The sequence below is a fragment of the Podarcis raffonei genome, chromosome 1, assembly GCF_027172205.1.
Source record: "Podarcis raffonei isolate rPodRaf1 chromosome 1, rPodRaf1.pri, whole genome shotgun sequence".
In the NCBI taxonomy this organism is placed as follows: domain Eukaryota; kingdom Metazoa; phylum Chordata; class Lepidosauria; order Squamata; family Lacertidae; genus Podarcis; species Podarcis raffonei.
The window spans coordinates 131958744-131982666 of record NC_070602.1 but is presented as its reverse complement, the minus strand read 5'-3'; the positions used below and the strand labels follow the sequence as shown (position 1 = coordinate 131982666).

Sequence of the window (23923 nt, the reverse complement as noted above, 5' to 3'; positions counted from 1 at the left end):
TGACTGCAGAGTGAATTAAAGGTTCCCTGTAAGCACATGATACAGGACTCATACATGAAAAACAGGAGGAGCAACTTATTCTAGGTTGGCGAGCTCAATATGCAGAATTATCCAGAGTTTGGAGCGGAAGCAAGAGCTGGAGTCAAATTGTCTCGATAAAGGAGCTTATCTTTGTTTCCACCCTGTTTCCACAGTGACGCAAGTCAGGCCAAAGGCCATAATTGCTGAGCCCTCACAGACAGGGAGAGAGCAAGCCTTCTGACACTGTAACGCACCCCAGCAGGGAGTGGGCTGAAAATTTCAAAAACAGGTGACGTGGAGGTTATTGAATGTTGGACTGAGCAGGGTCCTTTCACATGCCACTTGATAAATGCAATGTAGATTAATTGTTGTAATTAGAGGGGTAATAAATAAAAGCAGATATTGGGTGTGATAAATACGTGAAGCAGAAGAGCAGCTGCCTTGCTGCAAATAACAGGACGAGGAAACATCTTTGCTTCCAACTAGTGCTATTTTTCTGGAAAGAGGGGTGCTGGAACTCATCCTGGACGCCTCCCTCGTTCTTTCAGAATGGCAATGGGGCCCACCTGAGAGGAAGAAGAAAGTCCTGCTTGCAACCTTTCAGAGCTCAGAAATCAGTGTGCTAGCTGGATCTATTAATGACTCACTTTAGGCACGCCATATAGTTCACGGCATACAGTTCTTTATAGCTTTATTGTGAAAGGAAATTATTGTGAGTAAATCCAGGCAAAACCAATCGTTAGACTGATCAATACAACACACAGATACAAGCACAATGCAATGAAGTTGGACTCTGATTGATACATTGGACATTTTTTGTATAACAAGCATTTACTAGAACACAGAGCAATTTGAAATGCATTCTCCTGTTATCCTGGTGGTGTGGGTGGGGCTACCTTGGCTCAAGGGGGTGACCAAGAACAACAAGCCCCATGCTGCCACCAAGGAAGCAATGTGCAAGACAAGAATTGGGGCACATGGAACTCTGCATTTGCAGCTGTAGAACAGAAATCACAAGCGCTGTTGCTCTGGTATTTCACTCGGCAAAATATCTGCATGTCTATCTACATACAACCTGGCAATACTACAATTGGTTCTTATACGTCCATAGATAAGCAGTTCCTGATATGAAGAATCATTCACATTGTCCGCTTCTCCAGATGATGTAGCACAAACGCAGTACTTTTCTTGGCTTCCTCTAAAAAGTGGGAAAGTTTCCCTTGCACCTACACAGAACAGGAGAGTTAAAATTGTGTGAAGCACAAATGCACGAAGCAGCCCTGGGGAGAAGTATGTGTGCAGGGGGGCAGAGTCTTCTAGCCATAACCCAACCTTCCCATTTAAGGACTACAATCCCCATGCTCAGCTTTGGGTTACCCAAGCCTGTACAAACAAGGGGTGGGCCATGTGACTCGAGGGACTCTGGTCCCTGACCTCATTCGTGGCACAGACAGAGCCAGCCCAAGATCCTTGGGCACCTGAGGCCAAACATCCCCCTCTGTCACTCCACAGATCCGGCCTCTGAAGTGCCACTGCTGTGGCTTCTCCTTGGAACTGGGCGAGGAGAGGGGACTCCATAAGGGCCCCCTGCCACAAGGGGGGGGGTGACACGCCACAAGGACTTCTTCTCAAGGAAAAACCCTGGCAGAGACTTGCTGCCAGGAAGGGACATGGGACTCTGGCCATTGGTGTGCCCGTATGTGGTGGCACCTTGTGTGCTGCAGAGGAGGCAGCGGGTCCTTGGGGCCTGATCTTCTGCCCCTGTGGATCCTACTGCCTGAGGCAGTTGCTTCACCCTGCCCCACTGGCAGGCAGGCCCTGACCACCGTCATAGAGTTGGAAGAGACCTCAGAATTTTCATCAGGATTGGGGGAAGGGAAGGAAGAGTTAAACCTCCTCTCCCCACAAGCTGTGGTCCCAATTCAAAATGCCTGCTCCCACCCCGTTCCAGCTTAATATTACATTTAACAGCCCCACACGACACACAAGAAACACATTTAAGGACATGTGTAGCTAGTTAGGTTGCCTCGCCACTTCCACCCATGTTCAGGGCTTGAAGAATATGGAGGGTCAGATGGACCTTTTGTGACAATTCCCTTAGCGCAGGCATGGCCAAACTTGGCCCTCCAGATGTTTCGGGACTACAATTCCTACCATCCCTGACGACTGGTCCTGTTATGGTGCTGGAGGAGACTCTTGAGAGTCCCATGGACTGCAAGAAGATCAAACGTATCCATTCTTAAGGAAATCAGCCCTGAGTGCTCACTGGAAGGACAGATCGTGAAGCTGAGGCTCCAATACTTTGGCCACCTCATGAGAAGAGAAGACTCCCTGGAAAAGACCCTGATGTTGGGGAAGGTGGAGGGCACAAGGAGAAGGGGACGACAGAGGATGAGATGGTTGGATGGTGTTCTTGAAGCTACCAGCATGAGTTTGATCAAACTGCGGGAGGCAGTGGAGGACAGAAGTGCCTGGCGTGCTCTGGTCCATGGGGTCACGAAGAGTCGGACACGACTAAACGACTAAACAACAACAAAAAATGGGAGTTGTAGTCCCCAAACAGCTGGAGGGCCAAGTTTGGCCATGCCTGCCTTAGCGCCTGTTTGCAGCAGATTACAAGGGAGGGAGTACATCCGGCCAACCCCAGTTATCCTCTGACGTTTGCAGCTCTCTGAATTTTGCAGTGCATCTTTCCAGCCAAGTAGCATGCACAAAATGCATATATTAGGGTAAAGTATGTGTGTATTAGTAAAAAAAACGTACACAAACCTATTATACATTAGGGAAAATTGCTGTTGAAAAATGTGTATATTCAGATAAAATTGTCCTAAAATGCTAAAGAATTTCCATGAGGATTTTTTGGGGGGAGGGGGAGAAATAAATTGTAAGCTATTGGTGGAAATATGGAAAAGCAAATTTAAGACTGGAAAAAAATAGAAATCAGGAGAACTGAAATCAACATATTTGATTTGCCTGTATGAACAATGCCAGACACAGCACTTAACTAGAGGTTAACATAATCCCTGGAGCAGAAAGCCTGAGCATTTCTTACCTCTTGCTTAAAGCCTTCATCTGTTATATCTTTCAGGTTGGTGACAACATTGAAATAGGCACCAAACACACCAGCTTCTAAAGCTTTAGCTGCCACCTGTAGACAAAGCACACAGAGGAGGCCTGTGACTTCAAACACCATCAGTAAAAGATTCATGTCACTATGAACCCCTGAAAACCACCCAAACCAGCAACTGGTAAGAGCATTCTGGAGCTCATGCGGAAGCACTTAAAAGGTTAGGCTTCTATTATGCTCTGCACTACCCAAGTCCATGTTTGTAGGTATTTATGTATTAACATTTATATACAACCCTTCATCATAAGATCTCAGGGTGGTTCACAAGATAAAAATAGTAATTTATCTATTTTATGGTTTGCTGAGACATTACTACTTTCATCTGTAGCCTGAAGATACTATCTTCTTGTAGCACATTTCAGCCCAAGGACTCCTTTTTAGGTCTACAAAAAATCTACACACACAGTATAACTGACAATGTAATATATATATATATTTGAAATTTGTTTGTTCTCTTTACGTTTGGACACCTCTTAAAGATATTGTAACCAAATTTTGCATGATGGTTTCTTAAATCAAGGAGCAGATTTTCATCTATGTTTGGACAAAATGGGATGCCATTTTGAATCAAGATGGTGGACTGAACCTTTCAAAACTGCAGTTTTAAACCACTAATTTCAAAACAGCAGTGATAAAATGTAATTATCTGCCATGTCTAAGGCACCTGTTAGCATACAAAGTGCTTTGCAATTCTTATATGATCTACAATTATTTCTTTAGAAAATTTGTAATCAGCGTATCATATTTATTTATTTAAAAGCTTAATCTGCCCTTCATTGACAGAATCCCAGGCTGGTTTTAGCAAATAAAATTAAAACCTGACTAAAAATAAATTTTAGACTAAATATAATTTAAATGATTTTTTAAAAAACAGAACAGAGACATTATTTGATTATTTTATTCATTCTTTCATTCATTCCCCACTTTTTCACAGGGACTCAAGGTGGTTTACAGATAAAATAAGAACAGTTTTAAAATGGGGGGGTTTAAAAAAACAATTAAGCAGCAATAGAATGAAAACTACTCACATATATCTAAGAGATCTATTAAAAAGATAAAACAGGTACACAGCCCTTTTAAATGAATGCTTCTCATCCACCAAATGCGTATTATACCTGTATATCTGATTTGCAGGCTATATTTCCTTGCTGGGCCATTTCTTTTAAAAGGGGCCACAAAGAATGAACTTTTTCTGCCAGTGAAAAGGGAACACCAACCGCACTTTTCAGGCCCAGCTGCATGGCTGCTGTCCGCCTGCAAGAGAGTAAATATACAAAAGTAGGTACCGTATTTTTTGCACCATAACACTCACTTTTTTCCTCCTAGAAAGTAAGGGGAAATGTCTGTGCGTGTTATGGAGCGAATGCCTACGGATGGCGGGGGGATCTGCTGCAGTCGTGAGCAGAGGATCCATGGTTCCCCTTCCTTCCCTCCTCCGTGGCTCGCTTTGAAGCAGCAAAGCCGGAGAAAAGCCACTGAGTGGGGAGGAGAGAGGGACAGAGAGCCTGCTTGCTTTAAAGGAGCAAAGCGGGAGAGGAGAGGAGCCGCTTACACAAGTCCGGAGCTGTTTTTTTCAGCAAGCTGGGGAGGAGGGAGAGAACAGCTCGCTAAATAGCAGCAAAGTTTTTTGCAAGCAGGCTCTCTGTCCCTCTCTCCTCCCCACTCAGCTGGCTTAATAGCAGCAAAGTTTTTCAGCGAGCCGGGGAGGAAGGAGAGAAGCAGAGCCTCTAAAGGAGCAAAGCGGGAGAGGACAGGAGCCTTCTCCTCTTATACCCCTCTTCTGCATTATTAACAGCATCCTTCTCCACCCACCCCACGCGTGTTCCTTGTCCCTTGAGTGCTTTTCCTTCCCTCCCCACTTAAAACGTGGTTTGGGCTACCCCAAACTCACCGTCAGATCACATGTCTGTGGCCACAGCATGAACCACAAAAATCATACATCCACTGTTTCGTTTAGAATATTTTTTTTCTTGTTTTCCTCCTCTAAAAACTATGTGCGTGTTATGGTCGGGTGCGAGTTATAGAGCGAAAAATACGGTATATACCAAATATATTTCTAGTAAATTCAACTGGAAATCACAAACAAGGAAATGATACCTAAAAGACACATTGCAGAGGGGAACAAAGAGTCTGCAAAGAGTCTTCCAACACCTTAAAAATTAAGAGACACATTTGGACAAGCCTTTTGGTGACAGTTGCTCAGAAGGCAATGGACTCTGGGCCCCCTAAGCTAATACCACCCTAAATTAAGGCCCCACAAGGTTAGCATGGAAGGCTCTTTGATCCATGAGCAGAAAGGAGGGGAGAGAGGAGGTTAACATTTCAATAACAATAATGATTTTGTCATTTGTACCCCACCATCTGTGTGGCTTTCTCCTTTTTCCTGCAGCCACCGTTGTGTGTCACCTCACAAACTGTTCCAGAGGTCCCCCCAAATCCTCTGGAGAGAGAGGGGTGCAGGCTGTGTGCACAGGGAACGGAGAATCAGTGAAAACTGTCTGATCTCATTCAAGTAATATTTAATCAAAAATGAGCTACCATGAGTTCATTTAGCTGCATCCACATTCCACCCTCTCTTTCAATAACTGCAAGACCTTGCAGGAATCTCTTCATAGCATTTAGGCCAACATGTCCACATATCACTGTTAGGGTGTGAAACCTAAGATGCTGGCAAGTTAGCAATGTCATGTGACTTTAAGTAGTCAAGCTCGTTAAGTTGTTAAGTTGCTCAGTATATAAAGAGTGTTTGTTTTCTCTGCCTGTGGGGCGTGAAGCAAAAATGTCTGAAAGCTCCGGAGGTGTTTCTGTTATCTTTCTGCAATAAACCTGTCTTTGGAAAGACAGGCTTCCCTGTGTCGTTATTTCTTTGCTGCTGAGACTTTGAAGCTTGTACTGCAACAAGAATCTCTGCACTGGACTTAATTAATGCTCTGCAAAGAGAACTGTTGCTGGTGGCGCAGCGGAAGCGTTTACTGGACCAGTACACAGACTCTCTTAATCACATGCTTTGATATATAGACTTTATTGATTGTCCATTGATTTCTGAGCATGACTAACAGTGGCTATATCACTCTGAACAGGTGTAGAAGCCATTGCTTATTCCAAGTATCTGTAGATGTATGAGAGGAGCTAAGGGAAATTCAGCAACCAGGTACATACAAAAGATTATTTAGTAGCCATGATTGTTAAACAGATGGAAAGTGAGATATTGATACATACCTTTCTTTCTCCTCAGGTGTGTTCTTAGGGAGCTTCATAGCAGCCTAAGGGGAAGGGAGAAAAACATATTAAGTTAACTGTGTCCAGTAGTTATTCAGGCTATAAGAACTGCTTCCCAGTATCTTCCACTTTGCCCATCGTAGAACCACCAGTTTACAGAACAAGGCCCAAGCTGCACCCAGACAGACAAGGCTGCTCTTTTAAAAAAAACAACATTTAATCATTTTTTCAATACAAACAACAACCACAAAAAACACATACAACAAAAACCACAATAACACTCATAACACAATTTAACATTTCAGATTTGAGTACTGATATACCTATAACTACACCTTTTTAACAATATTTCCCCACCTCTCCTCCCCCTACTTCCCGCCACCGTCCGCCTTATCGCTTAAATATTCCTTCCAGATTTCGTCATATTTATCCATTCTTAATTTGCGTCGACATGCAATTCGTTCGTATGTAGCTAGTCTTGTCCATTATTATCGACCCATGTGCTAAATGGAATCTTTTTGCGGCTCTTCCAATTCATCAAAACAAGTTTTTTTGCTTCTATTTTTTTAAAAAAGATATTTATTAAATTTCCAATTTTATACAAACAAAAAGAAAAAAGCAAAAAAGTTTAAAAACACATACCGTTCACAGTACTTAATTTTCAATGACATATTTCCCTGACCTCCTCATACCTCCCCTTCTTGTATTCCAATTCAAATTATTTACTCAGCAAATCCTTATTTCAAAACATTGCAGCTGGAAACCCCTTAATTTCAATCCAACATCATTCAACATTCTTTAATTTTACAATATTTCTGTAAATAGTCCTTAAATTTCTTCCAATCTTCTTCCGCCGACTCTTCTCCCTGGTCACGGATTCTGCCAGTCATTTCTGCCAATCCCATACAGTCGATCATCTTCATCTGCCATTCTTCCAGAGTGGGTAAATTTTGCTTCTAATATGGCACAGTACATCCATTTTTTTTGACCCCTTGTAATCTCCCACGTTTCCGGTATATAATTTAGAATTAAATTCAATTCCCCTAAATAACAATTTCTTTTTATTACTCTTGCTATATATCTTTTCACCTCACACCAAAATGATCTTATCATCGGGCAGTTAATCATCATATGTACCAAGTTCTCATGTTTACTCCCACATCTCCAGCCGTTGTCTGCATTTCTTATTTTCTTCTGGTAAAGACAAGGCTGCTCTTTGCGGCAGCACATTTCCATCCCTCCCTGTCCCGGGACTTACCTTTCTACATTTGTCATTCCAATCAGCATTCCAGGTGACTGAAATGAAATCACATCACCGATAATAATTAAAAATTGTTCCCAATCCTCAAATTATTACCTTTCCTGTTCAATGCAGAGAGAGAGAGACGTGTTGCGGAAGATAACAAGGGGGTAAAGAATGCAGGAGGAATTCCGCTGTCAAAAAGAGGAGTTTGGATTTGGATTTGATATCCCGCTTTATCACTGCCCTAAGGAGTCTCAAAGCGGCTAACAATCTCCTTTTCCCTTCCTGCCCCACAACAAACACTCTGTGAGGTGAGTGGGGCTGAGAGACTTCAGAGAAGTGTGACTAGCCCAAGGTCACCCAGCAGCTAAATGTGGAGGAGCGGGGAAGCGAACCCGATTCACCAGATTACAAGTCCACCACTCTTCACCACTACACCACACTGGCTCTCACTCACCATGTAGCTGCTGAAAGCCAGAGAGTCTGTGTCCACCAGGACTAGCAGCTCCTTCATGGCCTGATGGAATGGAGGGATCAACCGCCTCATGACTGGGTCCAGATCCTCAAACTGACGCTTCCCATAGGTCATCAGCCCCACCATGCAGCCCAGTGCTGCCCCCTAGAAGTAAAATAAATGAAACAATTAAGAACAGATTTACACCCTTAATCAGTACAATGAACGGGTTTGTATAAGCCAGGAGAAGTGGGACCTTTGCCAAATGCAGCATTCTTCTCAGTAAACATATATTGAATGCTTATTATTGCATTTATGTGGCTCTCCCCTTCCCCATTTCATCCTCACAATAACCCTCTGAGATGGCTCCTCAGCCTTTAGGCTAAGATCACGTGTAGTTAAGCTGAGAGGCAGTGACTGGCCCAGCGTCCCCCACTGAGCTCCATGGTTGGGTGGGGGATTTGAAGCCTGGTCTCCCAGATCCTAGTCCCGCACTATAACCACTCCAACCCACTGGATCTTGGAGATCAGCATCCGAGTGTGGTATGGGGAGAATAAAAAACACCATTTTAAACTCTGCATCTAGCTGATTCCTGAAAAGCAATGGTTTAACAGTATTAAAGGGTCCTGATATGGAAACAATCAAATACAACAAGTGCTCCCTTCTTCCACATCTCCTGTTCACCTCTCGCATATTGTGCTTGATGCAGGGCAAACGAGAAACTGGCAGGAGAGAGGTGCTTCCCACAGTAAGCTTTGATTCATCATTAAAGTTTTCTGACCGAGCTGTGCTTTTGTGTAAATAAGGAACTGGAAACAGTAACCAACTTCAGCTTCATGGGATTTTTGTAAAGTATAATTGTTTAATGGTACATTGAATTGGAAAATAACTCTGTATGTGTACTGCGAAATGCATATCATGCAAACTTCCACTGTAGTTAAACAAAGGAGTTGCAGAGAGCCTAACAGGTTGATAATTAACTTAGAATGTATCTCTGCAACTCTGTGACGAGGTGTTTAACTTTAGATCACATGATAAGTATTCAGCTGCAAATCTCCATTTTGTGGGAGTTGGATCTTTGTTCTCAAGCACCAGAGAAGAAAGGACATGCTAATGGTCTCTCTCTCTCAGGCTGTAATGAAAGCTGTGGGAGAGTCAGAGCTTTGTGTTCTGCTCTGTTTGAAGTAATTTCATATTTCTAAGAGGCTGTACCTGTGCTTAGACAAGCACATGATTCTATGCAACTATTTGGATGTAATCATCATCATCATCATCATCTTTTTTTTTATTATTTATACCCCGCCCATCTGGCTGGGTTTCCCCTGCCACTCTGGGGAACATTATTGTTTGGAGCGTCTGTTTTGGAACAAATTCTGTAAGTTAAGCTTTGGAACCATATTTTTGGACTGCACAATTTTTATTTCAATAAGAGTCCGTTTTTATTCATCGTACTGTTTCCATATGTGCAATATTAATAAACACAATGATTTTTCCTCTCCTCCCAACCCAGAGGCTAAGAGAAATATTGCTTTAATGGGAGTAGGGCAAGCAGAAATGGCACTGTCCGATGACGCCCTGATTTAGGTGATATCAATACTCTCAATGCAGATTACACTCTACTTTTGACTGAATTCAAGTCTCCCATCTGGACTTGGAGGCCAGCCCTGTCTGATTTATGTGCAAGGTGCACACGCAATCTATATAACATAATAAAAACAAGTGGCTCCTGTACCAAAGAAGACATCGCTGCTGCTACGGATCCTCCTCCAGGAGCAGCTGACCTGGCACCAACTTTCTGCACAAAAGTGTGAAGAGGCAAGGATATCAGGCAGCCGCTCTCTTTGCCATCCTGCACCATATCCCTTCGGAAGACAAGAAGGACATAGGAAAAGCACATTCACGTACGTCAAGAGGACAGAATGAACTAAAGTCAAGGAAGGAGAAGGCATCTCTCTGCCATGTGTAGGATGATGGTAACTCTTCTGCAAAGATTCAAAGTAGGACTTACAATGTTAGCAGAATACAGCCCAATGACCAGATGCTTTTCGCTAGCATTGTCCCTGGTGAACCAAGAGCAGGGAGGATTGCTTTGTCTCTTTCTAGGAATTGGTCTTGCATTCTCTAAGCAAAACTCACTCCCTTGAAAATGTGATGGCACATGAGACCATTTAATTACATCTCAAGCAGGTGGGGCAAACAACTGTCAAATCTCAAAACCTCACAAACCTTCCCCAGATTAGGGCTGGGCATGCGTGTGACACTCAAACTGCCAGTGAGCATCTCTGGAAGCAAAGAGCAACACACGGGTGCCAGAATTTTACCTGACACAAATAAGGAAATGTAGGGAAGCCAGTGGCCCATTGCTTCCTCCCTTTCAAGCTAGCACATGGGTCACCCCAACCCCAGACTCGCTTGCCCAGCACTTCCCATGGTCCTGTTTGCAATGGAAACTGATGTAGTGGACTTCCAGGAGCATGCTGTGGTGTGGACCTGCACCCAACCCAGCCAAACTTGCCAAATGTACGGTGCCCAGCAAACAAACAAAAAATGGAAGGAGGACAATGAAAACATCCGTACTCAATGATGCGCTCCTTGGGATTGAAAGGAGACAAGGAGTCCAGCCCCAGTCGGTTGATTACCTGAGAATGGAAAATGAATAGAGATTCACTGCACTAAACAGAAACTGAAATAATTTGGGGAATACAAAATTGGGGGGGTTCAGATCTTCAAGAAAATTACTTGATAAAACAGGGCAGTTCACCCCACATCCCACAAACTGTCTCTCCGTTTTGAGAGGGTGTGTGATCTATTTATTTTGTACATGTGTTTGTACCTCCTTTAAAAAAGTATAACAACATTCTGCACCATGAACCTAAACAGAACTTTCAAACTGTTCCACTTCTCAGGCATATCCTTGCCCCACCCCCTTTTTAAATTTATTTATATGTCCACCTTTTCCATTCCCAAGAGTCTGAGTGTGCAAAATGTGCTTCCTGCAGAACAGATGAAATAATTCTCAGATTTGTTCAGAATCCCCCATTCTTTCTTTAACTTCAAAAACTATTTATTTGTTTGTTTGAGTCTGCCCTTCAACTCAAAGGCTTCTAGGTTCACACCACACTTCAATATAAAAATAACAACTACATTAAAATATACCATACATATAGTTATGGGGTTTTTTGCCCGGGGCAGGCTGAATGCCCCCTTCTAATTCTTGGAAGTGCCAGGCTAGTTTCCTGGTGAGATGATAGTCTGGGTGATGGACCATTAAGGGGAAGGAAGGAAGGAAGGAAGGAAGGAAGGAAGGAAGGAAGGAAGGAAGGAAGGAAGGAGGCAGCTGGAGCCACATGCAGAATCAAAGGCACAGAAAAAGAGCAGCGGGGGGGGCAGCGGGGGTGTGTGTTTTGCCTCAAGTGCCAAAATGTCTCGGAGCAGCGCTGGTCACAGTTTAGGGATGGAAAAGACTGGTGCCAACTCATGGTTTATCACATGCAGTACTGCTTCCATTCTACTGCAGCTTGTAATGCGTCTTAATATCCACTATGACAGAATTTTACATAATTTACTATATTACTATTACATCAATCCACCACATTTATTTCAATGCAAAGGAAATTTAATGCAAATGGAGAAGTAGTAATCAATTATGTATAATCTGCAGACTGTCAACAACAGCAACAGCTACTACTAATCCTATTTTCTGAATGGATTTCTGTTCTTCACTCATGGTGAATAAGCAAAACCAGGGAATTTCTGCTCCCGTTGCCATCAGAATTCTCTACATCCCTCCCACATGTCAACCATTCTCACTATATAGTAAGGCAAAAACACAGTAAGCCAGTTGGGAAACAGAGTGAAAGTATGTGTGGAAAAGGAGAATCCTATTACAGTGGTACCTTGGGTTAAGAACTTAATTCATTCCGGAGGTCTGTTCTAAACCTGAAACTGTTCTTAACCTGAAGCAGCACTTTAGCTAATGGGGCCTCCTGCTGCCACCACGCCACCGCCACGCAATTTCTGTTCTCATCCTGAAGCAAAGTTCTTAACCCGAGATACTATTTCTGGGTTAGCGGAATCTGTAACCTGAAGCGTATGTAACCCGAGGTACCACTGTACAGTAATACATTTCATAGGATACTCAAGTATTTCACTCCTTTCTCTTTTGAAGAAGCAGGTTACCAGTCTGATTTTATGCTCCTCCTCAAGGATGAATAGATTTTCTTTGTTAATATAATATTCTGCTGCATCCAGCATGGCCTTTTTGGGGACCAGACCCACCAGCTGAGATCCCACCACTGGCAGATTCAGATCCTAGAAACAAGAACAGGAATTTGAGAGCAGTCCAGCACAACCCCAGGGATCCAGACACACGCTCAAGGCATCAAGTCTCTGGCAGAGATGCAACATGAATGACGCTCAAGTTTCTACCACCACAAGTTCACACTACTGCATAAACTAGAAAATAATCCAAATAACCCAAGACTCTCAATACAGAAATGTTCTCAAATAACACTCAGAGAAGAAGGTATAACTAATGCAATCTCAGCCTGCAAGCGATGCTGTTCCAGTTCATGAGAAGCCGCGCATGTTTTGAAAGGTTTGCATGGCTGGCAGTGGGATCATTTGTCTGATATCTTTAGCGCCAAGCAGAAACCCCAGCCCTAACCCTTGCGGACTCACAGGTGCTCATTGCTGCGTGAGAGCTCTTTGAAGACAGGCAAAGCTCGCCCATTGTGTTTGGGGCACAGGGAAGGGAGGGTAACTCCCATGCTACATAGGCGAAAAGGGGAGGTGTCCCTTTCTTCTGGTGCCATACTGGGGGATATTTGGCTTACATTTGCAATTGAGCAGCAATCCCTTCCCTCTCTTCCCCTGCTGTTCTGCAGCGTTTGCAGCAGAGGGCAGGAAGTGAGCTAAAGGGCCGGGCAGCCCCCAGATCTCCTGCTCTTAGCCCAGCTGCCAATGCATACACAAACTGGTAGCTCTCTCTCTCTCTCTCTTTGTGTGCTGTGCTGCAATCAGTTCTTCTATAACCAGAGAGCAGCTCCATAAAAGTGAGCCAAAGGCACAGCCGCAAGAGCTTTGGGCTGCAACTCCTTGCTCCCGACACATTTCACCCCAAAGGTCTTAGCTCAGGACATCTCTGGGATGCTCTGGCGCAACCTCCTTGTCCAGCTCACCTGGGCATCCTTGCAGACCTCCTCATAGACGGTGTGAAGGGGAGTGGTCTCAAAGTCTAGCAAATTTGCAGAAACCTGAGCAATATTCTCCTCGTCCAAGTACCAGCCCATGCCTTGCACCTGCTTCAATCGCCCAGGCTACAAAGCACAAACAGGAGCAAGAATTTCAACCATCTACAGAATAAGGTGGGAAGCTGGCAAACAGGAGCCAAGCACTTCCTGTCTTCTTAACCCCAGCAGCCAAAAGCTAACATTCCTATCATATTCCTATCAGATTTTAAAGTTCCTACCCCATTCCCAAAATATTTCTGTTTTCACAACTCTTCATACATTTGCTTCATCACATATCCAAATGACAACAAGGAATCCTGTGGCACTTTAAAGATTATTATAGCATGAGGGCTGATGGACTGGAGTCTGCTTCATCAGCTACCCTTAAGGAAGCAGAGGGGCCAAAAGACCACAGCAAAAGTCTAACCAGTCTTAGGAGAATATAGGACAGCCCAGAGGACAGGATCACACTTCAAAACGACCTTGACAGATTAGAGAACTGGGCCAAAACAAACAAGACTCGATGGCCCTTGTGGTCTCTTCCAACTCTATGATTCTATGATTCTATGATTCTAGTTCGCTCCTTTGGTTCCATCTTCCCAGCCTAGGACTTTTGTCTTTTCCCAGGAGACCCTGAAAAGAAGATTCAAAACCCTCAGGCTTCTAGTCAGACCTTGATTCCTAGCAGCTCTGGTGCAGGCTGCCAGTTTCAGTGAGCAATGAGTGAACTCACATTTCCCCCCTGCCATCATCTGTGGCCTGCATAGCCTACTCTATGCATGTAGTGTGATAAAAATGAAGAGAAATACAGGGTTAGCGATTACGGGAGGAAATTGGGGAGATCTCTCCTTTCCTTGCCCTTTTCTGAATTGTGGGAGGATTCCAATGGGAGGGGGGAAACTGCAAGCCAATTCTTCCCTGGACACAGGAATACCTGCTCCTTTCCACGGCCTTGCTCCCGAATGTTCAGCGCTATCCGGTGCGCCAGCTCCTTTGTACACAGCAAATTGATGTTGTAGGCTATGAGGAATGTCCGTGCGCCTGTTACTGTGGCTCCCCATCTTGGAACAAAGGTTGCAGAGCCAAAATCAGGAGTCCATTCTGGGTTTTTTAGCTTAAAAAAAACAAAACAAAGAAAAGGAGGGGGTTGTAATATTCCAGTAATAATAACAATTTCACTGTTAGATAGACCCAGAGCCAGACAGCCGGCTTGCTGGGCAGTGTCACACTCCAGAGATATTTGTTACCTTGAGAACTGTGATGTGTGATGATGAATGCAAATGATAATCGTATTTACTGTCTGCTCTTGTGTGCTGCGCTGGCTCGCCAGATGCAGCTTGTCACGCTGGCCACGTGACCCGGAAGTGTCTGCGGACAGCGCTGGCTCCCAGCCTCTAGAGTGAGATGAGCGCACAACCCTAGAGTCTGGCAAGACTGGCCCGTACGGGCAGGGGTACCTTTACCTTTACCTTGGTTTGTCAGTGGGCCCTATCACAGACTAAGCATGCACAGGAGAATTTCAGAAGACAGGGAAAGCAGAACCGTCCTCAGTCTAGTCAGAAAAATCATTTGGAACACTTTCACCTGGGGATTCCTGCATTCGAATTTATTCATGCAACTTTTTTCTTGAGATTAAATCAACACAATTTGGTATTTTCAGTAGCTCTTTAAAATACAGTGGTACCTCGGGTGAAGAACTTAAATCGTTCTGGAGGTCCGTTCTTAACCTGAAACTGTTCTTAACCTGAGGTACCACTTTAGCTAATGGGGCTTCCTGCTGCCGCCGTGCAATTTCTGTTCTCATCCTGAAGCAAAGTTCTTAACCCAAGGTACTATTTCTGGGTTAGCAGAGTCTGTAAACTGAAGCGTCTGCAACCTGAAGAGTCTGTAACCCGAGGTACGACTGTAGAAACTTATATTCTGAGCTAATGTGCTCAAAGAAATTTGCCCAAGTGGCCATGTGTATTTTGAATGTTCTTCTCATTTCTATTAAAAGGAATCTGTAAGTCAAATTTGATGCAAATGCCATGGATATATACACCTAACAATAAAGCTAGATTGCAGAATCCACATGGACATTGCAGGAATGATTCACGAGCAGGAATGAGAGGGCGTCTCCACTCTGTGCACACACAAGTACTGGGAGAGACTTGCTCACACTTTAGCAACTAGTACAACAGTAAGCAGGAGCTTGAAGCGGCAGCTGTGGTAGTTCCATTATGCCAGCTGTGCTGTAACCATAAACCAGCTCCATCCAATAAAATCTGAGCATCCCTTCTTAAAATGCCTCCATTGCTACCCAGACTAGGGCACTGACCGTTGATCTAAGGGTTGGCAGTACAGCTGTTGTTGCAAGCAACACGTAGTCTTACTTTCTCAGGGAGGGCTTCATATTCTCCTGCTCGGATGGCTGGCAAGGATATTCTGCTCTCCTTCAGAGCTGCTTTGCCATAGAGATACACTGCAAAAGAGAGGCAGATTTACTGAGAAAGCACATGGCTCCAGTCAGGGAGTTGCCAGGCTGCAACCTAAAGAAGCTGGTTTTGCAGGACTCAAGAGTCAGAGGAAAGGAGGGAGCAGCAGGCCTGGTTCCAGGTTTGGGGAGGCCCTGGGAAAAGGAGACTGCAGGGGGCTCCCTTCCATGGACAGCCCCACCTCTTGAACTCTGTGCTTGCTGCTCCATGGTGCTGGGACCAATCAGGGAGTGCTGGGAAACTTGTGAGTTGTGTACTCCATCCCAGGGGTTAGCTGGGTCTTTGTGTGATTGCCGTTGGGGGTACACAAATAAGCCAGACATGCCTACTGAGAATGCTGGCTTGTGGTGTCATTCAAAACACGCTGCATCCACACAAGCTACTCACAGCCAGATGGCCACAGGCTAGGAGCTGGCTTGCAACAGAGTTAATTCAAGAAGCTTTCAGCCACACAACGGTGCATGGGACTCACTGCTTTGCAGAGCACCTCACACCGCTCAGCAAATGCCAAAAGTCATTGTGTGGTGGCGGCAGCTTGGATCACATCTCCTGCCCCCTCCCTGCCCCTGGCCTCCGGGGAACAGAGTCCCTAACTGCACAGGGAACCTTTATTAGGCATTACAAATATAGGCCATCATAAACAGTCATATATAAAATTTTAAAATATAAACAAACAAGCAGCCATGTAAAAATATGTAATAACAAGGATTTTCATTGGAGTTTCTTCCCGCTAAATAGTGCCATTCACCACTCTAAGAGATACTATTGATAAAAACTCAGCCACCCTTGCAGTTACTTCCGGGTTAACACCAGACAGATAGAATCTGATATTTTCATTGTGCCGTGATGTTAGACGACCCAGCATGCATAGGTTCATAACACACATTCCCTACCAATGGCACATATAGAGTCTGTGTGCATAGGCTCCCTGGGCAGATGTCCCCAGCACACTTTATCTGGAATGTCTGTGCACATCGTATGTGCCAATACATCAAGGCAATGTAGGGTGCAAACCTGCCCACAAGAGGAAGGGAGAACTAAATGAGGAGAGAGGTGGCTATTTTGTCTTCTGATGTTCATATAGGAACACACCACAAGCTGAGTTAATGGCAAATCAAACATTATTCTTGACAAGGACTGGGGGCCTCCAGAGTTGAAACTACCTGCTTCAGCCAGACCACCCTTCTTAATCAGCTCTCCAGGAGCTGACCCCATGGGTCACAGCTGTTTACCTTAAAGGTGCCACATGCCAGATATTTAGTTGATAAGGCATACATTACAGTGGCCAACAGAGATTTTTGAAGGAATTTGACTTGGTGGCCTGGAGTGACCAGGTGCTGTCTTGCAAACCCAACTCACCTGGCACATGCAGTTCCCCTGCTAAACGCTTTCCAAACAGATTGGCGCACTGGACACATTCTTCCATAGTAACATTCCTCACTGGGATGAAGGGGCAAACATCCAGGGCTCCCATCCGCGGATGTTCACCTAGGAGAGGAAGGCAGTCCTTCAGAAACATGCAGGAAATCAGAAGGAAGGAAAACAGCAATTTTGGGAAAGAGAATATAAAATACAGAGAAAACTGGACTTTACAAGAAGCTGCATTTGAATACAAAGAGTCATTGAACCTCATGGAAAGAGTAACTGATTAAGTGGAATATATTTTAGGATAAAAAGTTACTCACCACAAATTCAAGTCTATGCCTCAAAACAATCCATTAGAAATACATCACAGATATCTGTCCTATATACTAGTGTTTGGTACAGTATTTTAGTAACATCATCTTGTTACTAAAGAGGACAAAAGTTTAGTAAGTACACAGGTGTGACTTGGGGTCAGCTACATTGTTCCCATGCTTGCCATTTTCACATATACAAGCCCCAACCTTCAACAGGAAAAACAGGCGGTGCCCCAAGACCCTTCAGCAGGTGGTGTTATCTGAAAAGGGTTTGCTTCTTGGACCATGGTCTCCACTTCCTGGAGGAAGGACTTCTCGCAGTGGTTGGCAAGAACCTGATCGGGAGAGCTTTAAACTAAATCCTGAGGGAGACAACATTACAGAAGACAGAAGAACACCTGGTACTGGGGATAATAGCTTCACTGGTGCACAGGAAACTGAGGTGGTGCTACAGAAACCTGCTAAAGGACAGGAAACTACTAGAAGGAAGCAGATGGAGGGAATGGCTCATAGTTTCATCTGTATACTAATTCACAGAGTATGGGAAACAAGCAAGATGAATTGGAACTCTTAATACAGGATGGCAAATATGAACTAATAGCTGTTACTGAAACCTGATGGATGAGACTCATGACTGGAATGTAGGAATTGAGGGGTATAACTTGCTCAAAAGGAATAGACTAAACAGGAACGGAGGAGGAGGAACATTATATGTAAGGGATGTGTACACTTGTGAAGAAATTCATGACCTGGAGCATCGAAAGCAGTATATGGGTAAAAATTGTAGGAGAGAGAAACAACAGTGACCTTCCTGTGGGTGTCTGCTATAGACCTCCAAGCCAGACTGAAGACTTGGGTGATGCCTTCCTAGAGCAGATTGCCAAACATTCAAAATGGAGAGATATGGTAGTCATGGGAGACTAAAACTACCCAAATATCTGTTGAAACTCAAACTCAGCCTATAATGTAAGGTCCAACAAATTCCTCCATTGCCTCACTGACAATTTCATTTCCCAGAAGGTAGAAGAAGCAAAAGGGGGTCATCTATCTTGGACCTGGTCCTCACCAACAGGGAAGAACTGATCAATGAAGTGGAAGTACTCAGAAACTTGGGAATAAGTGATTGTGTCCTCTTTGGTTTCATGATACTGAGGCAAGGGAGGTTGGATAGTCATCTATCATGGATGCTTTAGCTGAGATTTTTGCATTACAGGGGGTTGGACTAGATGACCATTGGGGTCCCTTCCAATTCTACAATTCTATGATTCAGGAGGTGTATGGTAAATTGTAAAGCAACCTAATGATGTATCAAAAGCAACCTAATGATGAGTTATTTGTATTGAGGCCTGTTGTGGACTTGTGTTACATTTTCCTCCTAAAGATTCCTATTTATGGGTTTCAGTGACAGCCTTTCAGGGACACATGACTTGAATCCACAGTTGGGTAAGGAAGACTGTTGTAAGGTTGTGTAACTTGGAATAAATTGGAAACGATTCTCATGAGGCTCAGAGGTGAATACTTATTTATTGATTGCATTTGTTTACTACATTGGTTTATTTGTTACTTACTCAAAGAGCTCAGGCTAACACACAGGAGAGTAACTGCATTGTTGTCATGGACTGGCTGGGTGCAGAGGATTGGTGGGAGGCACCAGCCGGGGAACCCCCAAAGGAACCCCCAAGGGAAGAAGGCTCAGAGCCAGGGAGTGGGAGGGAGGGAGAAGAGGGAGCAGACTGGGAGGAGGTGGTGCTGGAAGCTGAAGAGGCAACAGGGTTTAGTGAGCAGGAAGAGGCTGTGGCAGAGATAAGTCTAGATTCAGAGGCAGAAGAGGAGGCTGGAGAAGAACAACTAGTTTCCCTCCCCCCTGGTCTCCCAGTATGAAGAGGGAAGAATGAAGACAGACAAGGCAGAGAAGTCTCAGGCTGTTTGGGAAGGATGTGGTGGAGGTGGAGTCTTAGGGAGCTGTGGGAAGACAGGGACCTTCAGTCCTTGCAACCGACTCATTGGAGCAAGATCTACTGGGGAGAATTATTGGGCTCACGTGGTTTGAGCTGTTCTGGTTTCATTGCACAGAGTTAACTTCCCTGACACTGGTGTTTTTATGCTGACCTACTATTGACTCTAGGGACGCGGGTGGTGCTGTGGGTAAAAGCCTCAGCGCCTAGGGCTTGCCGATCGAAAGGTCGGCGGTTCGAATCCCCGCGGCGGGATGCGCTCCCGCTGCTCGGTCCCAGCGCCTGCCAACCTAGCAGTTCGAAAGCACCCCTGGGTGCAAGTAGATAAATAGGGACCGCTTACCAGCGGGAAGGTAAACGGCGTTTCCGTGTGCTGCGCTGGCTAGCCAGATGCAGCTTTGTCACGCTGGCCACGTGACCCGGAAGTGTCTCTGGACAGCGCTGGCCCCCGGCCTCTTGAGTGAGATGGGCGCACAACCCCAGAGTCTGTCAAGACTGGCCCGTACGGGCAGGGGTACCTTTACCTTTACCTTACTATTGACTCTGGCTTCTGACAATTGTATCCTTACAGCAACTTCACAAGGTAGGTTATGCTGAAAGGAGAAAAGGAGGAACTTGTCTAAGGCCACCTGGTTTTCCTGGCTGATCTTTCAACCTGGTTCCATAGGCCCCACCTTAACTATCAGAATCCAGAGAGTTCGCATGTAGAAATGCCCAGTGCTGTGGGATCCCAAATCCCATTCCTTTATAGGTACACATTGCCTCTCACAGGTTATTTCTGGTTTCTTCCGGATCTAGGACAAAACAAGCTGCTCAGAGTATGAGGAAGGTTGCAAAGTAGTTGAACAAGGCGCCATCAATAAAAACTTGTTTGTCTGTCTTACTCTCTATGATTAACACTTATCTCACTCTCATTACCTTTATGTTTTGCCATGTCGATATGTTGAAAAGCTGTTCTGGCCGCATTCAGTGCACCTTCAATTATATCTTCAGGACTTCCTACGAAGGTGTAAACGGTCCGATTGGTGGAAGGGCCTGCATCCACATCCAGGAGCATGCAGCCCTCGGTCTGAGAGATGGCCTTGGCAATCTCATCGATCACCTGTGCAGAGCAGAGCCTGTTAGAGCGCATGGACCTCATGCTCATGGCTTCAGACTATTCAGGGAGCAAGCAAATCCACTGATCAAAGAGTGCAGTCCATGCGTGTGCATATTGTGCAAGTGGTCATGTCAGGGTTGTTATTATTTAGAACATTAGTATACCCCCTTTAGGGACGCGGGTGGCGCTGTGGGTTAAACCACAGAGCCTAGGACTTGCTGATCAGTAGGTTGGTGGTTCGAATCCCCGCAACGGGGTGAGCTCCTGTTTCTCAGTCCCTGCTCCTGCCAACCTAGCAGTTCGAAAGCACATCAAAGTGCAAGGAGATAAATAGGTACCGCTCTGGTGGGAAGGTAAACGGCGTTTCCGTGCACTGCTCTGGTTCGCCAGAAGTGGCTTAGTCACGCTGGCCACATGACCCGGAAGCTGTACGCCGGCTCCCTCGGCCAATAAAGCGAGATGAGCGCCGCAAACCCAGAGTCGTCCACAACTGGACCTAATGGTCAGGGGTCCCTTTACCTTTATACCCCCTTTATCCATGGACTTCAGTGTGCTTCACAACATAGAATTATAATATAAGAACCACAAAAGACATAATGGCTGAAGCGTACACACACCTGCCAGTGAGCTCAGGGAAAAGTAGCTCTGCCATTTCTGCTCTTTGGGCTGGCTGCTGGTTGTGGGATCACAAGCAACTTAAAGCAGCTTTGCAGGTCTTTCAGAATGGATTTTGCTTTTAAAGTGACAACTCTTTAAGTGAATAAATGCTCATGTCACATTTAAAAAAATAAAAAGAGGAAACCCATTCCTAGTGATCCCTAACATGGATTTTGCCTTTTCCTGCTGCATATTAAATTGATGTATTGTTCACATCAGGGACGCGGGTGGCACTGTGGGTAAAAGCCTCAGCGCCTAGGGCTTGCCGATCGAAAGGTCGGTGGTTCGAATCCCCGCGGCGGGGTGAGCTCCCGTTGCTCGGTCCCAGCGCCCTGCCAACCTAGCAGTTTGAAAGCACCCCCGGGTGCAAGTAGATAAATAGGGACCGCTTACTAGCGGGAAGGTAAACGGCGTTTCTGTGTGCGGCTCTGGCTCGCCAGATGCAGCTTTGTCACGCTGGCCACGTGACCCGGAAGTGTCTGCGGACAGCGCTGGCCCCCGGCCTCTTGAGTGAGATGGGCGCACAACCCTAGAGTCTGTCAAGACTGGCCCGTACGGGCAGGGGTACCTTTACCTTTACCTTACTGTTCACATCAACATCAAATGAGATATCCATTACAATCCAAAGATCTCTTTCCTGTTTGGTTATGCTAGTTTTGCTTTGTGTGGGATTATTTTCATGTGGCACATGCATACCTGCTTGGGAGAGCAAGGGAGGGGCTGAAGGCACTTGGAATCCAGATGTTTCCCTGTTTCCAAGTAGACCACCATGAGGCAGTGGGAATCCCATATCCCTTATCCTAGTTGACAGACACATCGGTGGGAGCAGGCTGAGAAAAGTAAACCAGGCTGGGTACCTATTGCTAGTGGGCAACCTTACTGGGGGGCTGGCACTGTCAAGGGATGGTGCTGCTGAAACAAAAAAGCCCTGTAAATTCAAGTGAATCTGCCTGATATGAAGGTACCGGTATATTTAGTGGGTTTATTGGGTGTGTTAGTTAATTTTGTATCACCTTTCTACTATTTTTGTACTATTTTATTTTATTATTTAAAATATTTTTATTAGGGATTTCAACATAACAGTTTATCAAAAATACATCATCCACATTTCCCCCCCATTTTTCCCCTCACCCCCTAAAAAAGAAAAAAACCTACCCCCCTCCCACCACCAACCCAGACTTCCCTCAGCTCCTCTCTCTGGTTTCTCAGCACATGTTATTCTCTGCATGTTATAAAATTGTATATTTTTGTACTATTTTATAACTGACCAGCAGCCTTGTACTTGGTATTGCATGGGAATTCTAAGAAACCAAAAAAAAAAAAAAAATCCATGCAGTTTTGAAAGGTTCATTCCACTGTCTGGCATTCAATATGGTGTCTGATTGTATCCAATCCAACCCTTTCTACCCTACATAATAGAGGCAGGACGGGTTTGGTTTGCTATCTACGCTGGGCAGCAAGAGAAAACAAGAGGTTAATGGTGGTGATGTTATGCAGGAGGTTGGAAGGACACAGTGAGAGGGGAAGACATTTCCTTTCCCCCCCTTCCTTCTCTGTGTGATCATGTGTTTTTTCTGAATAAAGCAAGAGAGTTTCAGTGAGACAAAGCTACTAAGAAGCTTCTCCACCACACACCCAGCCAAGAGCAGATGGGTTTATAATCTAGTAAAGTAGCATGCAAAAGTAATATGCATTCACTTCATTTTTTAAAAATGCAGGTAAACCCTGAGAAGAAAGCTCCCTCCAAAAGCATTGCATTTGCATGTCAAATCATTAAAGTTTACCCCAAACATTGTATTTTCAATTTTTACAACATTTACACTTAGAAGTATTTTCCCCTCCTCTCCCTTTAAATTTTATTTTTGCTGTTGGTTATATTAAACTTAGGTTTGTTCTGTATATTTAAGCTGATATGTATAGGGTTAGAATTTCAGTACACCTCTAAAACTGTTTTCAAAATTAATTTCTCATGGACAGGTGATTCAAATATGCTTACACTCAGCCAGTAACTTGCAAAACTAATTTAGGCAGGGGGAAAATAGATTTTGTGCAGTATTATATTGCCACCATATTGCCACAAAAGGAACTGTCTTTATACAAAAACTAATTCTGAACTTACCTCTTTGTTGTTGCCTTCAGAAAAATTGGGGACACACTCCACTAATTTTGACATTGCTCTGTTTATGTTTCCTTTCATAGAGTTGTGGGGAGTCCTGGATGATTTCCCCCTCTTCTGCTCTGGGTGACAAAATGGAACTATGGGATCAGGAAACTCTCTGGCTTAAAGCCAACGACCTTCCTCTATCTCTGGGATTTCTCATTAACTATTCCAAACAGCCTCCATGGCACTTTGGACTGTCCTCTCTGCTTCTGAAGCCTGTCTTCATCATTGGTCATCATCCCACAGCAGCACATTGTCCCTTAAAGTAAAATGCTACCTCGAAAACAGTCAAACTATTCTCACAAGAATTCACCCCACAGTTATAAAAACTGCATGAAAGTTGCTGCTAATTTTGCTTTCATGCATCTAACAAGGTGGGCACTATTCTCTGAAACCTCATACCTGAATGAGTCTCCTTGCCTGCAAGGGGCCACAATAATTGTATTATGTTGTTGTTGTTTTTCTTTTACAGGCTAAGGGGTCTTCCAGAGGGAGGTTATCTAGATAATCACAATTGGGCAACAAGCTTATTTTAACAATGGAGTTTTTGTGTGTGTGCATCCCCTCAAAGTGAATCTGAATGAAAGTGGGGGAGGCGAATA

At 44.6% G+C, this 23923-nt stretch overlaps 1 protein-coding gene across 1 annotated transcript; it reads right to left on the bottom strand.

Annotated features, from left to right (window-relative positions):
- Positions 1-696: 696 nt before the first annotated feature.
- FTCD (formimidoyltransferase cyclodeaminase) lies at positions 697-23469 on the bottom strand. Its single transcript, XM_053362473.1, has 14 exons — positions 23280-23469; positions 20323-20506; positions 17130-17258; positions 15669-15757; positions 14231-14410; positions 13246-13383; positions 12245-12376; positions 10643-10704; positions 9798-9927; positions 8068-8229; positions 6368-6411; positions 4264-4402; positions 3074-3169; positions 697-1247 (listed from the first exon to the last, which is right to left on the bottom strand). Exons 1-14 carry the CDS (start codon positions 23355-23357, stop codon positions 1161-1163), a joined length of 1650 nt encoding a protein of 549 aa, XP_053218448.1. The 5' UTR covers positions 23358-23469; the 3' UTR covers positions 697-1160.
- Positions 23470-23923: the final 454 nt, after the last annotated feature.

What these genes read in the sequence shown, in the direction of transcription:
- FTCD (XM_053362473.1), bottom strand. Translation starts at nt 23,357, where the DNA reads ATGAAAGGAAACATAAACAGAGCAATGTCAAAATTAGTGGAGTGTGTC. An exon ending in AGGAGCATAAAATCAGACTG is followed by an intron (nt 10,705 to 12,244) that starts GTAACCTGCTTC and finishes TTCCATTCTCAG; the next exon opens with GTAATCAACCGACTGGGGCT. An exon ending in ATGAAGGCTTTAAGCAAGAG is followed by an intron (nt 1,248 to 3,073) that starts GTAAGAAATGCT and finishes TGTTCTGTGTAG; the next exon opens with GTGCAAGGGAAACTTTCCCA.